Consider the following 18,499-nt stretch of genomic DNA (forward strand, 5'->3'; position numbering starts at 1 on the left):
GGATTGGAAGAACAAATATTGTGAAAATGTCTATGCTACCTAAAGCAACCTACACATTTAATACAATCCCTGATCAAAATACCATCAACTTTTTTCACAGAACTAGAACAAATAATCCTAAAATTTATATGGAACCAGAAAAGTCCCTAAATAGCCACAGGAATGTTGCAAAAGAAAACCAAAGCTGGTAGCATCACAGTTTTGGACTTCAAGCTCTATTACGAAGCTGTCACCATCAAGACAGTGTGGTACTGGCACAAAAACACACACATAGATCAATGGAACAGAATAAAGAACCCAGAAATGGACCCTCAACTTTATGGTCAACTAATCTTCGACAAAGCAGGAAAGAATATCTGATGGAAAAAAGACAGTCTCTTCGGGAAGCCTGGGTGGCCCAGTGGGTTAAGTCTCTGCCTTCCACTCAGGTCATGATCTCAGGTTCCTGGGATCGAGACCCACATCAGGCTCTCTGCTCAGCAGGGAGACTGTTTCCCCCCACTTCCCTGTCTGCCTCTCTGTCTACTTGTGATCTCTGTCAAATGAATAAATAAAATCTTAAAAAACAAACAAACAAACAAACAAACAAAAAACCAGTGTCTTCAACAACAAACACTGTTGGGAAAACTGGATAATCACATGCAGAAGAACAAAACTGGATCACTTCCTTACACCATACAGAAAAATGACTCAAAATGGATGAAAGACCTGAATGTGAGAGAGGAATCCATCAAAATCCTAGAGGAGAACACAGGCGTCAACCTCTTTGACCTTAGTCAGAGCAGCTTCTTACTAGACATGTTTCCAAAGGCAAGGGAAAAAAAGGCAAAAATGATCTATTGGAACTTCATCAAGATCAAAAGCTTTTGGGGAGGGGGGGAAGAAAGATAAAAAGTTTTTGCACAGCTAAGGAAAACAGTCAACAAAACCAAAAAAACAACTGACAGAATGGGAAAAGATATTTGCAAATGACATATCAGATAAAGGGCTAGTATCCAAAATCTATAAAGAACTTAACAGGGCGCCTGGGTGGCTCAGTTGGTTAAGCGACTGCCTTCGGCTCAGGTCATGATCCTGGAGTCCTGGGATTGAGTTCCATATCCGGCTCTTCGCTCAGCAGGGAGACTGCTTCTCCAGACTCTGACCTCTCTCCTCTCATGCTTTCTCTTATTCTCTCTCTCTCTCAAATAAATAAAACCTTATAAAAAGAAAAGAACTTCCCAAAGGCAATACCCAAAGAACAAATAATCCAATCAAAAAATAGGCAGAAGCGGGGCGCCTGGGTGGCTCAGTGGGTTAAGCCGCTGCCTTCGGCTCAGGTCATGATCTCAGAGTCCTGGGATTGAGCCCCGCATCGGGCTCTCTGCCTGCCTCTCTGCCTGCTTGTGATCTCTGTCAAATAAATAAATAAAATCTTTTAAAAAAAAATAGGCAGAAGAACATGAACAGACATTTCTCCAAAGAAGGTATCCAGGTGGCCAACAGACCCATGAAAAGATGCTCAACATCACTCAGCATCAGGGAAATACAAATCAAAGCCACAATGAGATGATACCCCCTTACACTAATGGCTAAAATTAACAAGTCAGGAAAGGACAGATGCTGGCTAGGATGTGGAGAAAGGGGAACCCTCCTACACTGTTGGTGGGAATGCAAGCTGGTGCAGCCACTCTGGAAAACAGTATGGCGGTTCCTCCAAAGTTGAAAATCGAGCTAACCTACAACCCAGCAATTGCACTACTGGGAATTTACCCAAAGATACAAATATAGTGATCTGAAGGCTCACCTGCACCCCAATATTTATAGCAGCAATGTCCACAAGAGCCAAACTTTGGGAAAACCCCAGATGTCCATCAACAGATGGATCAAGAAGACATTATATATATATATATATATATATATATATATATATATATATATATTGCAGCCTTCAAAAAATGAAATCTTGCCATTTAAGAAACGGGGCAGAGGATCATACAGGAAGAGAGGAAAAAACAAAACAAGATGAAACCAGAGAGGGAGACAAACCATAGGACTCTTAATTATAGGAAACAAACTGAGGGTTGCTGGAGGGGTGGGGGTGGAGGGCTGGGATGATGGGGTGATGGACATTGGGGAGGGTACGTGTTGTAATGAGCACTGGGTATAAGACTGATGAATCACAGACCTGTACCCCAGAAACAAATAATACATCATATGTTAATTAATTGAATTTAAATGTAAAAAAACTGCAGTAATCAAAACAGTATGGTACTGGCCTAAAAACAGACACAGACACAGACACACAAATAGAACAGAACAGAAAACCCAGAAATAAACCCATAATTATACGGTCAATTAATCTTAGACAAAGGAAGAATGATTATACAATGTGAAAAAGACAATCTCTTCAACAAATGGCGTTGGGAAAATCAGACAGCTGCATGCAAAAGAATGAAACCAGAACACCCTCTTCTACAATACACAAAAATAAATTAAAAATGGATTGAAGACCTAAATGTGAGACCTGAAATCATAAAAACCCTTGAAAAGAGCACAGGCAATAATCTCTCTGACATCAGCTGTAGCAACAATTTTTAGATATGTCTCCTGAGGCTAAGGAAACAAAAGCCAAAGTAATAAAAAGCTTCTGCACAGCTGAGGAAATAATCAACAAAACTAAAAGGCAGCCTACTGAATAGGAAAAAATATTTGCAAATAACACCAATAAAGGGTTAGTATCCAAAATATATAAAGAACTGATACAACTCAACACCCAAAGACAAATAATCCAATCCAAAAATGGGCAGAAGACATGAACAGACATTTCTCCAAAGGAGATATTCAGGTGGCCAACAGACCCAAGAAAAGATGCTCAACGTCTTCATCATGGAAAACCAAATCAAGACTACAATGAGATACCACCTCACACCTGTCAGAATGGCTAACATCAACAACACAAAAAACAGCAGGTATTGGCAAAGATATGGAGAAAAAGGAACCTTCTTGCACTATTGGTGGGAATGCATACGGTGTAGGCACGAAGGAAGAATATGGAGGTTCTTCAAAACTTTAAAAAGAGAACTACCCTCTGATCTAGTAATTGCACTACTGGATATTTACCCAAACTATGAGAGCAACCGAAGTGTCCATCAATAGATAAATGGATAAAGAAGATGTAGCACGCACGCACACACACACACACACACACACACACACGACAGAATTATTCAGCCATAAAAAAGAATGAAATCTTTCCATTTGCAAAGACACGGACAGAGCTACAGAATATAATGCTGAGCAGGATAAGTCAGTCATAGAATGGCAGATACCATATGATTTCACTCATATGCAGAATTTAAGGAACAAAACAAACAAGCAAAGGAAAAAAAGAAAAAGAAAGAAAGAGACAAATGAAACAGGCTCTTAACTAAAGAGAATAAATGGATGGTTAATGGATGGAAGGTGAATGAGGTAATGGGGAAATAGGGGATGGGGATTAAAGAGCAAAGTTATCATGATGAAAAAATATAAAATGATTATTTATTTATTTATTTATTTATTTGACAGACAGAGATCACAAGTAGGCAGAGAGGCAGGCAGAGAGAGAGAGAGAGGGAAGCAGGCCTCCCGCGGAGCAGGGAGCCCGACGCGGGGCTTAATCCCAGGACCCTGAGATCCTGACCCGAGCCGAAGGCAGCAGCCCAAACCACTGAGCCACCCAGGCGCCCCATAAAATGATATTTTAAAAAAGAATAAAAAGCTAGAGGAAAAAAGTAAAAAATTGCTTCTCATGGTGTTCTCAAGTATAAAGTATTTTAGAGCAGTTAAAATATTCTAGGATAATAGATAAACAATAACTTTTTCCCTTAAGGTATTAAAATTGTATGTATGGTTTCTTAATAAAAGCAATATAGCTATAATTAAGTAACCAAGCTCTAAGCATTTTATAACTCTCACTAGTAAAAGAACATACTGAGTCTTAAGAATCATAAAACATTTTTCCATTAAAAAAAGAAGCTATGGGGGCGCCTGGGTGGCTCAGTGGGTTAAGCCACTGCCTTCGGCTCGGGTCATGATCTCGGGGTCCTGGGATGGAGTCCCGCATGGGGCTCTCTGCTCAGCAAGAGGCCTGCTTCCCTTCCTTTCTCTCTGCCTGCCTCTCTGCCTGCTTGTGATCTCTCTCTGTCAAATAAATAAATAAAATCTTTAAAAAAATTAATTAATTAAAAAAAAAGAAGCTATGATCCTAAAAAAAAAAAAAAACACAACTTCTAGTAGAAAAATTGAATTTTTATTTTAAGACCCTAAAATAATCTAGTATCTTTAATATCCCAAATCCTTCATAACGCTGATTCTAAAAAATGGTCGTGAGGGGCATGGGGGATATTGGGTACTTATGGACCTTCCATTTAGTCTTTGCAATCAGGGCCTCCTCAAACCACACAGCCAGCCTCCAACTCTCCCATCCAATCCCTACATGCAATGAGAAATGTTTCTGAAAATCACATATTCCATATTTGAAGAGCATGAAAGTAGAAAATACATTGAGAGTCATTACACATATACAGAATACTAGCAATAATGTTAGATAATAATACATATATATGTATAATACTCAAAAGTTTGTCTTTAGTAGAAAAATACCAATACAGTAAGCAACCTCAACAGAGGACCCAGCTTTCAATCCCAGCTGTCACTAGCCCTCTAACTGAATAAGTCCTTCACTGATCACGCCATAGCCGGAGCTCCACAGTTATAAACAAAGAAAAATGATTCTCAAGTTTCCTTCCACCTCTACAGGAAATCCTAAGCAGGAGAAACTATAGCCTAAAATATTTAGTATTTAAAATAGAAATCCAGGGGTGCCGGGGTGGCTCATTCGGTTGTGCGTCTGCCTTCAGCTCAGGTCACGATCCCAGGGTGCTGGGATGGAGCTCCACGTCGGGCTCCCTGCTCAGCAGGGAGTCTGCTTCTCCCTCTGCCCCTCACCCGACCTGTGCTTCTCTCTCTCAAATAAATAAAATCTTTAAAAATAAAATGCAATAGAAATCTGTATTTACACGTGAGGTGATGGATGTGTTAACTAGATTGGAGGAATCCTTTGACAACATATACATTCATCAAATCATGACAATGTACACTTTAAATATTGTACCATTTTATTTACCAATTGTACCTCAATAAAGCGGAAAAAGCAAAATAAAAATTTGACTTAAAAATGGGGAAAAAAGGGCGCCTGGGTGGCTCAGTGGGTTAAGCCTCTGCCTTCGGCTCAGGTCATGATCTTAGGGTCCTGGGATCGAGCCCCATATTAGGTTTTCTGCTCAGCAGGGAGCCTGCTTTCCTCCCTCTCTCTCTGCCTGCCTCTCTGCCTACTTGTGATCTCTGTCAAATAAATAAATAAAATCTTTAAAAAAAAAATGGGGAAGAAAGACCCTTAAACCACATAATAAATTCTTCTTATTGAATAAATTCTTGAAGTTCTGGTTGCAGGACTCTTGATATTTACACGTGGACTATGTTAAAAGATCAAAATCTGGTCATGTTAACTCATTTATTTCTACTTTACAAAGGGCTGTCAGAGGCAGGGAGTGGGGGAAATGGGTGAAGGTAGTCAAAACATAAAAACAGTTATAAGTACGTTCTGAGGATGTAATGTACAGCATGGTGACTGTAGTTACTAATACTGTATTGTGTACTTGAAAGCTGTTAAAAGATTAGATCTTAAAAGTTCTTGGGCACCTGGGTGGCTCAGCCAGTTAAGCATCCGCGGACATGATTGTAGGGTCCAGGGATCAGGCCCTTGCATGAAGCTCCCTGCTTGGTGGGAACCCTGCTTCTCCCTCTGCCCTTCACCCTGCTTGTGCTCTCTCTCCCCCAAATAAATAATAAATAAATCTTTTTTAGAAGTTCTTATCACAAGAAAAGATTTGTAACTGTGATGTGACTGGTATTAACTAAACCTACTGTGGTAATCATTTTGTAATATCTACGTATACCAAATCATTATATGTACACCTTGGACTAATACAAAGTTGTACGTCAACTGTATCTCAATAAAACTGGGGGGAAAATGGCAAAGGGCTGAACACCAAACACTGTATTAAACTTGTTTCCTTAATCAAATATAATCACAAATTGAATTGTTGAATGAAACTTCAACATTTAAAAATACATCTTTCAAAGATGATGATCTTATACTTGATTCAAAGATTATACAGGATATATACAGGATATAATATAGGATTATATATTATTTCATTCAATTAATATGCTGAGCACCTTCTATGTTTCAAATAGTCATATTTTAGGTTTGTTCCAGCATCTCAAACAAAAGTCAAAGAATATGAGAATCTTACCAACATGGCCTCCTCCAATGGTGTAGGTCTTCCCAGATCCAGTTTGTCCGTAGGCAAAAACAGTTGCATTATAGCCCTCAATGAGAGACAACACTAGTGGCTTTATACATGTATTATAAACTTCATCTTGAGTGGAATTTTTGCCAAAAACAAAATCAAAAGTAAAGACTCTATCTCTCCCAATGATAATTTGCTGGGTGTTTGGAATAACTCTCACACAAGCTTGATGATTATGAAGAACTTCTTTGCACAGCAGAGGTCGGATTCTTACAGCAACTTTTACTGGTATTTCTTCCATAGCAGCTTAGATTTTACTAAATAACTTTCTACTTAATATTCAGTATCTACTGTGAGAATTATCCATTTTATGTAAGATCTGGACTCCTGTGTATCAAAATAAAAACAAAATTCAATTATGGACTTCTCTATCCTAATAAACTAACCATCTTCCAAAACAAAGTCAATTAAAGCACGTTTTATTCCAATATGAGGTAATTAAAACAAGTAAACATGTCTTAACAAAAATATACCTATAATTCACAGATGAAATGATATGAAATGTCTGGATTTGCTGCAAAACAGTCTAAAGGGTAAGGTCCATGAGTTGGTAAATGATGAAGCATGGGATTCCATCATGCCATTCTTTCTGTAGCAGTAATATGTTTCCCAGTTCACTAATCTAAATATTGAATAACCAAGGACTTAAAAAAATTAAGGCAACGGGACCCCTGGGTGGCTCAGTTGGTTAAGCAGCTGCCTTCGGCTCAGGTCATGATCCCAGCGTCCTGGGATCGAGTCCCACATCGGGCTCCTTGCTCTGCAGGGAGCCTGCTTCTCCCTCTGACTCTGCCTGCCACTCTGCCTGTGCTCGCTCTTGCTCTCTCTCTCTCTGACAAATAAATAAATAAAATCTTTAAAAAAAAAAATTAAGGCAAGGAAATTACTGAGTAACTGTACACTTGCGTTGAAAGCAAACCCTTTATTAGATTTTACAGCTATATCTCTTTGCCACAAATATTAGAAATAAATCCAGGAAAATAGTTTTAAGAGTTTCTATAGGGACGCCTGGGTGGCTCAGTGGGTTAAGCCTCTGCCTTCGGCTCGGGTCGTGATCTCAGGGTCCTGGGATCGAGTCCCGCATCGGGCTCTCTGCTCAGCGGGGAGCCTGCTTCCCCCTCTCTCTCTGCCTGCCTCTCTGCCTACTGGTGATCTCTGTCTGTCAAATAAATTAAATCTTTAAAAAAAAAAAAAAAAAAGAGTTTCTATAATATAACTTTAAATAATTTCTTTTCAAAAATAATCAAAACTAACTGAAAAATGGCTTTTCCACTCCTACTTATGTTGCACTCACTTCTGAAAATCGCTGGTAGAATTAATACATTAAAAATTAAATTGGTAAAAAAAAAAATTAAATTGGTGTCAGGGCGCCTGGGTGGCTCAATCGTTGCGCATCTGCCTTCAGTTCAGATCATGATCCCAGTGTCCTGGGACTGAGTCCCACATGGGCTCCCTGCTCAGCCGGGAGTCTGCTTCTCCCTCTCCGGCTCCCCAGTGTTTGTATTCCCTCTTTCACTATCTCTCTCTGTCACAAATAAATAAAATCTTTAAAAAAATTAAATTGGTGTCAATACTTACAATGAACCTGTAAAATAAATTAAGAAAACAATTCCATTATAGTAGCATCAGAAAGGATAAAATACTTAGAAAGAAATTAAATAAAAGACATATAAAACATACTCTGAAGACTATAAAATATTGTTAAAGAAAGTAAAGATCTAAATACATGGAGAAACACCTCATGTTTATGGGTTGAAAGACTTAACACTGTTAAGATCACAATAGTCCATGGGGCACCTGGGTGGCTCAGTGGGTTAAGCCTCTGCCTTTGGCTCAGATCATGATGTCAGGGCCCTGCGGATGGAGCCCTCCATCGGGCTCTCTGCTCAGCGGGGAGTCTGTTTCCCTCTCTCTCTGCCTGTCTCTCTGCCTACTTGTGATCTCTGTCAAATAAATAAAATCTTTTTTTAAAAAATCATAAAAAAAGATCACGATATTCCCCAAATTTATTTACAGATTCAATGCAACCCCTATCAAAATCCCAGCTGAATTCTTCGCAGAAATTGACAAGCTGATCTTAAAATTCTTTTTTTTTAAGATTTTATTTATTGACTGATCCTAAAATTTGTGTGGAAATTCAAGGGACACAGAAGAGCTAAAATAATATTGAAAAAGAACAAAGTCAGAGGACACACTTCCCCAGTTCCAAAACTAAACAACAGAAATCAAGACAGTGTGGTACTGGTATAAGACAAACTTAAAGATCAGTGGAAAAGAACTGAGAATCCAGAAATAAACCTCATACTTTTTTGAAAGATTTTATTTGTCAGAGAGAGAGAGAAAAGGAGAGATTACAAGCAGGGGGAGTGGCAGGCAGAGGGAGAAGCAGACTCCCTGTCAAGCAAGAAGCCCGATGCAGGACTGTGACCTGAGCCGAAAGAAGATGCTTAACCAAATAAACCACCCAGGTGTCCCAATAAATCCTCATATATTTATGGGCAAATGATTCTTGACAAGAGTGCCAAGACAATTCAATGGGGAAAGAACAGACTCTTCAACAAATGGTTAACACAACTGGATATCCACATGCATAAGAATGAAATTGGAGGGCGCCTGGGTGGCTCAGTGGGTTAAGCCACTGCCTTCAGCTCAGGTCATGATCTCAGGGTCCTGGGATCAAGTCCCGCATCGGGCTCTCTGCTCGGCAGGGAGCCTGCTTCCTCCTCTTTCTCTCTGCCTGCCTCTCTGCCTACTTGTGACCTCTCTCTGTCAAATAAAAAAAAAAAAAAAAAAAAAAAAAAGAATGAAATTGGACTCCTGCTTCACATCATATACAAAAGTTGATTCAAAATCATTCGCCTAACCATAAAACTCATAATATTCTTATTAGAAAATATAGGGGTAACTCTTGATAGCCTTGGATTTGGCAATGGTTTCTCAAGTAAAACACCAAAAGCAAAAGCAATAAGCTTTACAAAGATGAACAGATGAAATGGATTTAATCAAATTTAAAAGTTTTGTTCCTCAAATATATGAAAAATGGCTAATAAGCACATGCAAAGATACTCAACATCATCAGCCAGCAGGGAAATAGAATCAAACCTACAATGAGGTATCACTTCACACCTGTCAGAATGGCTAGAATCAAAAAGACAAGAAATAGCAAAGAAGACATCCAAATGGCCAACAGACACATGAAAAAGTGCTCCACATCACTCGGCATCAGGGAAATACAAATCAAAACCACAGTGAGATACCACCTCACATCAGTCAGAATGGCTAAAATTAACAAGTCAGGAAATGACAGATGTTGGCAAGGATGTGGAGAAAGGGGAACCCTCCTACAATGTTGGTGGGAATGCAAGCTGGTGCAGCCTCTGGAAAACAGCATGGAGGTTCCTCAAAAAGTTGAAAATAGAGCTACCCTATGACCCAGCAATTGCACCAACGGGTATTTACCCTAAAGATACAAACATAGTGATCTGAAGGGGCACATGCACCCAAATGTTTATAGCAGCAATGTCCACAATAGCCAAACTATGGAAAGAATCTAGATGTCCATCAACAGATGAATGGATAAAGAAGATGTGGTATATATACAGAATGGAATACTATGCAGCCATCAAAAGAAAGGAAATCTTGCCATTTGTGATGATGTGGATAGAACTAGAGGGCATCATGAGAAAGTTGTCAATCAGAGAAAGACAACTATCATATGCTCTCCCTGATATGAGGAAATGGAGTTGCAATGTGGGGGATTTGGGGGGTAGGAAAAGAATAAATGACACAAGATGGGATCAGGAGGAAGACAAACCATAAGAGACTCTTAATCTCACAAAACAAACTGAGGGTTGCTAGGGGGAGGGGGGTTGGGAGAAGGGGGGTGGGGTTATGGACATTGGGGAGGGTATGTGCTATGGTGAGTGCTGTGAAGTGTGTAAACCTGGCGATTCACAGACCTGTACCCCTGGGGCTAATAATACATTATATGTTTATAAAAAATTTTAAAAAATTATTTTAAAAAAAAGACAAGCAATAACAAGTGTTTGCAAGAATGAAGAAAAAGGAACCCTCAACCATGATCGGTGGGAATGTGAACTAGTGCAGCCACTCTGGAAAATGGTATGGAGCTTCCTCAAAACATTAAAAACAGAACTAACCTATGATTCTCTAATTGTACTACTGGGTATTTTACCAACGAATACAAAAACACTAATTCAAAAAGATGTATGTACCACTATGTTTACTATCATTATTTACAAGAGCCTAGATATGGAGGCAACCCAAGCATCCATCAATAAGTGAATGGATAAAGATGTGGTGTATATATATCCAATGGAATATTACTCAGCCATAAAAATGAATGAAATCTTGCTATTTGCAAAACATGGATGGACCTAGAGGGTATTATGCTAAGTGAAACAAGTCAGACAGAGAGAGACAAATACCATATAATTTTTTCCTTTCTGTTTAATATTTATTTATGTATTTATTTTTAAGTAATCTCTGCACCCAATGTGGGGCTCAAATCTCACGTATGAGACTAAGGATTATATACTCAATGGACTAAGCCAGCCAGGTGTGCCCCATATAACTTCCCTTATATGTGGAATCTACAAAACAAAACAAACTAATAAAAAGCAGAATCAGACACATAAATACAGAGATCTGATGGTGGCCAGACGGTAGCAGGTTGGAGAAATGGGCAAGATGGGTGAAGGGGAGTGGGAGTACAGCCTTCCAGTTATGAAATGAATGAGTCAAGGGATAAAAATTATAGCATAGAGTCAATGGCATTGTAATAACACTGAATGGTGACAGATGATAGCTGCATTGTGGTGAGCATAGTATACCACATACACTTGTCTGTACACCAGAAACTAACAGAATGGTGTTATGTCGAATGCACTTCAATTTTTAAAAAAATGGATATTAATGTATCAAAGAAATTTTGAACAGATCAAAACACATGTTGGTGAGGGGCACCTGGGTGGCTCAACTGCTTGGGCATCTGCCTTCAGTTTAGGTCACGATCCTGGAGTCCCAGGATCCAGCCCCTCATAGGCCTCCCTGCTCAGCAGGGAGCCTGCTTCTCCCTCTCCCTCTGTTCCTCCCTCATGCTTGTGCTCTCCCTCTCCCACACTCTTTCAAATAAATAAATTTTTAAAAAATATTTTATTTTTTTATTTGACAGAGAGAGATCACAAGTAGACAGAGAGGCAGGCAGAGAGAGAGAGGGAAGCAGGCTCCCCGCTGAGCAGAGAGCCCGATGTGGGGCTTGATCCCAGGTCCCTGAGATCATGACCTGAGCTGAAGGCAGCGGCTTAACCCACTGAGCCACCCAGGGGCCCCAAATAATTAATTTTTAAAAAGATTTTATTTATTTATTTGACAGAGAGAGAGCACAAACAGAGGAAATGGCAGGCAGAGGGAGAGGAAGAAGCAGGCTCCTGTTGAGCAGAGAGCCTGATGTGGGATTTGATCCCAGGATCCTGGAACCATGACCTGAGCTGAAGGCAGAGGCTTTAACCCTCTGAGCCACCCAGGCACCGCCAAAAATAATTTTTTTTTTTAAATGACAAAAACAAGTGTCAGTGAGAACATACAGAATATGGAAGGAACCTTCACATACTCCAGAGGGAAACATAAAATGATGCACTCAACTTTGGAAAAGAGTCTGGCAGTTCCTCAGAAAGTTAAAACATACTTATCATTTGACCCAACAACTCTACTCCTTAGGTATATACCCAAGAGAAATACAAACATAAAGTTTTCATAAAAAATTTTACATGAATGTTCAGGTTTGGTAGGATGAAGCTTACACCATATAAAAGCTAAAGAGAGGGACACCTGGGTGGTTCAGTCAGTTAAGCATCTGCCTTCAGCTCAGGTCATAATCCTAGGGGCCTGGGATGGAGTCCTGAGTTGGGCTCCCTGCTCAGGGGGATTCTGCTTCTCCCTGTGCTTCTACCATTCCCTCTGCTTGTGCTCTCTCTCCCTGACAAATAAATCACAAAGTCTTAAAATTTAAAAAAAAAAAAAAAAAAAGCTAAAAAGAAAATGTAACAAATAGTCTTGATAATGTTTAAGTGTAGATAATAAAAAATAATCAGTTTGGGGTGTGGCTGGACTCTCTGGAGAAGTGGAGTCTTGCAAAGTCTCATTAAGTAACCTAGTAGACTACTAGTAGTAGACTATTAACTAGTAGCAGACTATTAACCTAGTAGACTATTAATAGACTAAAATGACATCTTCAGCTCTACTTGCTATGGAAATGTTAATAAAGACATATTTAATATTCACTAGCCTTTAAAAAACTCTGCAGCAGTACTGTGCATTATAATTCTGTGAGTGGATAGTCTGAAAGGGATCACAATAACAAATACATCACTCTACTAAAAGCCCACTGAGAGTAAAAAAATATCAGCTCCCTTGGGCTGCAAAACCCCAAAAGAGAGTCAACATGCTGTATTTAATGGCCACAATAAAAAGATGTACCTACCTTGGCAGTTTTAACCATTCTAGTTAAAATCAGTTGTGAAAAAATACTCATATGTACAATATATCTTTTCTTGGATCCTAAAGGACTCCATGATTACTTGGTACTGGAAAACTTTCCAAATAAACCATAAGGATGCTGTATGAGATGTTTCTTCCAAATGTCTCTAAATATCTACATTTGAAGTTTTTATTATATAGATTTTTTTTTAAATTTATACCATCACATTAAAACAGAAGTCATGGTCTGTGTTAAGCCAAACCTAAGTATTTCCAACAAAACTGCTAATAAAAGGTGCAGTGTAATTGGGATATTTTCACTGTCTAGGTTTTTACAATGGGAATGTTTTGCTACAAGCACAAAAGAAATTCTACCTCTTTATTTTAATAAATAAGGGCCCTAAATCTATGGCTTGCCAAAGATTAATATCCAAGAATTTAAGTATTAAAAAAATCAGTACTTAAATCAGCACTTAAAGTTTAGATTCTGATCAATTGCAGTCTTCAGAACCATATGTATCATGTCACTAATAGATGTAATGAAAGGTGAAATCTGATTGGCTAGTGATATTTAGGCATACTCCATGGAGTTTTGAAATCAGAGAAAGGCAAGAGAATCTTTGATCACTGACGCCATGTCACTGACTAAAAAGAAGTGTCTCCAAATACTGTTGCCATCCAGTGCCCGTGGTTTTTCAGAAGTAGTGGTTGTCTAAATATTTTGGTTTGCTAATATTTCCGTAAGAAACATCCCAGCAAATGAACAATGAATCCCAAGTATCTCAGAAAAGGTCCCAAATGCATAATAACTAAGAGAATAGAGAAAGTAAAGTAGAAAAACAAAGATCTGCAAATTGGAGGGAGCGAGGGTGTTATTTAAAAGGTGTTTTTATTCAAATAAAGAACTTGGGCACTGTTCTTTCTCAACGAAACCCGCCTCTGAGGGAGGAGGCTTTGAGACTCCTACAGCTCTCGAGTTGCACCCAAGTTTCAACATCCGCCCGGCGACAAAACGAAACGCCCACGAGGATGGGCCTTCCCATCCCCTTCGGCTCCCGCAGCTGGAAGCACCAGCGCCAGAAACAGGATCTGACTTAGTGGGGTTCCGTCTGGCGTTCCCGCGCGTCCCTAATTCCCCGGCCCTTCTACCTCCAGGGGGACCCCACTTCCCCCCCGCCGTTCGGCGGAGTTCCCAGCACCGACCCCAGCCCCCTCCGGCGCCGTCCTCGGCTTTGCAGGCGCCCCAACCGCCCTCCACCCGCGAGCCATCTCGCAGCGGCCCCCGAACCCCTCACCCCTAGGAGGCGCCCCCTCCCCTCAGCAGCGAGCCGGAGCGCGGGCGCCACACCGCACCCGGCCCCGCCAGGCCGGCCCTCATTCACTGACCAGCTCGAGAAAGCCCCGGTCTCCGGCGGCGAGCACAGCGCAGGACTACCCAGCTTCGCTCCTCCAGGCCGCCGCCGCCCCCACCGCCGCTCCGGCCTTTTGTTGTCGCGGGTTCTCCCGGCAACCGGCGAAGCCAGTCCGGGACGCGCCCCCTCCTGGCCGGGCGCTCGGCCGCGCCCCAGACCCCGCCCCCGACCAGGCCCGTCCCGGCAAGCCCCGCCCCACGAGCCCCGCCCCATGGAGGGAGGCTCGCTCCCCGCGTGGCTACGGAGCCAGCTCTCCCGGACCTCTCAGAAGGCTGAACCAGAGTAACTAACCGGTTTGCAAAATGAATGTGAGAAAGACTCACGTTGTTTCAGTATTTAGCTGCCAATTCCATTTCTTTATATTGAAGTAAAGTTCGTATAACATACATCAAACCGTTTTAAGGTGTATATTAGGCATCCACAAAGTTATGCAACCATCACCTCTGCTTCCAAAATATTTTGCCCACCCTGAAAGGAAATTCCCTTGTCGGTGAGCAGTCACTCCCCTTCCCCTCTTCCACAGACCCTGGCAACCACCAGTCTGCTTTCTGTGTATCGATTTACCTATTGGGGGCATTTTGGATTCACCCAGTCATACTGTTTGTGACCTTTTGTGTCTGACTTCTTTTGCTAAACAGGGTTTTTCTTCGTCCATCCATGTTGTAGCATATATCAGTAATTGCATTCCTTTTTATGCCGAATAATATCCCCTTGTGTGGGCATACCATGTGTTATTTATGAATTCATCATTTGATGGACATGGAGGCCGTTTCCACTTTTTGACTAATGTGAATGATGCTGTTAGGAATTTTCATGTACGAGTATTTGTTTAGTATCTGTTTTCAGTTCTTTTGCTACAGATTTAGGAATGGGATTGCCAGATCATATGGTAATTCTGTGTTTAACTTTTCCAATTTAGTTTGAAATGCCTTAATGCCTTCCATTTTTATTTTTTTTTATTTTTTTTTTTAAATTTATTTATTTGACAGAGAGAGATCACAAGCAGGCAGAGAGGCAGGCAGAGAGAGGAGGAAGCAGGTTCCCCACTGAGCAGAGAGCCCAATGTGGGACTTGATCCCAGGACCCTGAGATCATGACCTGAGCTGAAGGCAGAGGCTTTAACCCACTAAGCCACCCAGGTGCCCCGATGCCTTCCATTTTTAATAGTACCATCCAAGCATTTTCTTCCAAGAGATTTTTTTTTTCCTTAAAAAAAAAAAAAGATTTTATTTATTTATTTGACGGAGAGAGAGATCACAAGTAGGCAGAGCAGCAGGGAGAGAGGAGGGGGATTTCCACTCCCTGCTGAGCAGAGAGCCCAATGAGGGGCTGGATTCCAGGACCCTGAGCTCATGACCAGAGCCAAGGCAGAGGCTTAACCCTCGGAGCCAGCCAGGCACCCCTCTTTCTTTTTTTTTTTAAGTAACTTTCAAAAAGCATCTCTTCTCTCATGAAACTTAGAAATGAAGATGGGGGGGAACTCCTTAGTTATTAACTGAATTACAAGTATCACCTGCTTTTCAAAGTTCACACTCTGCCTCTTGGTTGAAAGACCTACATTACTTTTTCCTAACTGGAAGAAATCCAAAGAGAATTTTCACTTCTATGATAAAAGTTAAAAGCCCAGGGGCGCCTGGGTGGCTCAGTGGGTTAAAGCCTCTGCCTTCAGCTCAGGTCATGATCCCAGGGTCCTGGGATCAAGCCCTGCATTGGGCTCTCTGCTCAGCAGGGAGTCTGCTTCCTCCTCTCTCTCTGCCTGCCTCTCTGCCTACTTGTGATCTCTGTCTGTCAAATAAATAAATAAAATATTAAAAAAAAAAAAGTTAAAAGCCCAATTAAGATTCAGTATTTGTTTTGCCTCCAACCCTTACAGAGGCAGTGGGCACATAAGGGGAGGAGAGTGGCCCCAACAACCCCCTTCAGGGAACTAGACTCAGCACCTGGGCTTCAAACCCCCATAGTTTTCAATGTGTCTGTGAATATCTTGATTTATTTTGTGGATAAATAGATACATGGATAAAGAATCACATGCTGGGGGTGCCTAGGTGGCTCAGTTGGTTAAGCAACTGACTTTGTCTCAGGTCGTAATAATCTCAGGGTCCTGGAATTGAGCTCACATGATGCTCCCTGCTCAGCAGGGAGTCTGCTTTTCCCTCTCCTCCCACCCTCCCCTCTGTCACTCATTCTCTCTCTCAAATAAATAAAATCTTTAAAAAAAAATAAGAATCATATGCAAGAATGTTTATTATACTATTTATAATAGCAAAAACTTGGAAATGACATAAAAGTTCAATGGAAGGGATTGATAAATTAATGGTACATTTATAAAATAATATTATCAACTCACTGAAACTCATGTTTACAAAAAGTTGGGGGGTGCCTGGGTGGCTCAGTGGATTAAAGCCTCTGCCTTTGGCTCAGGTCATGATCTTAGGGTCCTAGGTTCGAGCCCCATATTGGGCTCTCCGCTCAGCAGGGAGCCTGCTTCCCTTCTTCTCTCTCTCTACTTGCCTCTCTGCCTACTTGTGATCTCTGTCAAATAAATAAAATCTTAAAAAAAAAATTTGTATAGGAAAATGTTTACAAATAAGGATATAAAATAACATCAAGTTTTTTCACCTGAAGAACTGGAATAAAACTCATCCCTACTTCATAGGGTTGTTGTGAGGTTTGAAAGTAGGAATAATTATTCAAAAATTGTTAGGTAGTTAGAACAACAAGTTTTTCAATTTTGTTCAGGGGAGAAATTCACAGAAAAACACAAGATATTAAAAATACTCAACAAAATTCACCAAAATGATAACCATCAGCAATACTGGGTTAAAGGTCATTTTTATGGCTGAATCAATGGTCTTGGTTCCTTGCACAGAAACCAACTCTGGGTTACTTAAGAAAAAACTTGGTTGAGGGGCGCCTGGGTGGCTCAGTGGTTTAAGCCACTGCCTTCAGCTCGGGTCATGATCTCAGGGTACTGGGATCGAGTCCCGCATTGGGCTCTCTGCTCAGCGGGGAGCCTGCTTCCCTCTGTCTCTCTCTGTCTGCCTCTCCATCTACTTGTGATTTCTCTCTGTCAAATAAATAAATGAAATCTTTAAAAAAAAAAAAAAAAACTTGGTTGAAAAGTTTACCATTAGGGGCACCTGGGTGGCTCCGTGGGTTAAACCCTCTGCCTTTGGCTCAGGTCATGATCCCAGGGTCTTGGGATGGAGCCCTGTATCAGGCTCTCTGCTCAGCAGAGAGCCTGTTTCCCCCTCTCTCTGCCTGCCTCTCTGCCTACTTGTGATCTCTCTCTCTGTGTCAAATAAATAAATAAAATCTTAAAAAAAGAAAGAAAGAAAAGTTTACCATTAGTGTGCTTTATATTATAAGTAATAGAAACCTCAAGTCAGATTATCTTGAATAAGAAAATATATTTCATATAAGTTCATGCAGTTCATACAAGTTGAAGTGAAATGTGAAAAAATTTGTCTTAGAATCAATGAAATAGGACAAATTCCCACATATTCATAGGCTTATTTGAGGGGTTCTTTATTCTCTTACATTGACCAATTCTCCAGCATCAGAAGAGACCATGTTTTTTTAACTTATGTTTATGTCCACATTGTTGAGCATAGTCAGTGTTTAATAGTAGTAAATATTAAGTTCATTGCCCAGATTCAGCAAGTACTTACAGAACTTAAAAAATTAAAAACAGAAAACAAGTAATTTGCTCAATGCTACATTGTTGGTAAGTGGCAAAGTCAAGACTGCAGTCAATGTGTGTCAGATGACAAAGTCAAGCCTGCCTCCCCCCAAACTGAGCTGAGCTGTGGTTTTCTGCATAATGCCTCACTCTCCCTTGCTCACTCTCAAAGAGTTTATCTGCGCAAATCAGGATCCAAACATGGTCCACATGTAGCATTTGGTTGATATGGCCCTTGATTCTCTCATAATCAGTAACAATTACCTTCTGCCTTTTTCAAAATTGTGGTAAAATATACATTACAGGGTGCCTGGGTGGCTCCATAGGTTAAGCCTCTGCTTTCAGCTCAGGTCCTGATCTCAGGGTCCCGGGATCGAGCCCCATGTCTGGCTCTCTGCTCAGCGGCAAGCGTGCTTCTCCCTTTCTCTCTCTGCCTGCCTCTCTGCCTACTTGTGATCTCTCTCTCTCTACCTCTCTGTCAAATAAATAAATAAAATCTTTTAAAAAAT

General features: G+C 40.7%; 1 protein-coding gene across 2 annotated transcripts in view; it reads right to left on the reverse strand.

Annotated features, from left to right (window-relative positions):
- The window catches only part of KIF27 (kinesin family member 27), an 87,125-nt gene extending 72,674 nt beyond the window's left edge, over positions 1–14,451 (reverse strand). For both annotated transcript variants that reach the window (XM_082695216.1, XM_082695215.1), the window contains exons 1-2: positions 14,283–14,451; positions 6,342–6,725 (exon numbers count right to left, since the gene is read on the reverse strand). In XM_082695216.1, the coding sequence (XP_082551342.1) occupies positions 6,342–6,639 (298 nt within the window). In that variant the 5' untranslated portion in view covers positions 6,640–6,725; positions 14,283–14,451. The remainder of the gene's footprint in view (positions 1–6,341; positions 6,726–14,282) is intronic.
- Between the last annotated feature and the right edge of the window lie 4,048 nt (positions 14,452–18,499).

This window comes from Mustela nivalis (genome assembly GCF_964662115.1).
Source record: "Mustela nivalis genome assembly, chromosome: 13".
Lineage (NCBI taxonomy): Eukaryota > Metazoa > Chordata > Mammalia > Carnivora > Mustelidae > Mustela > Mustela nivalis.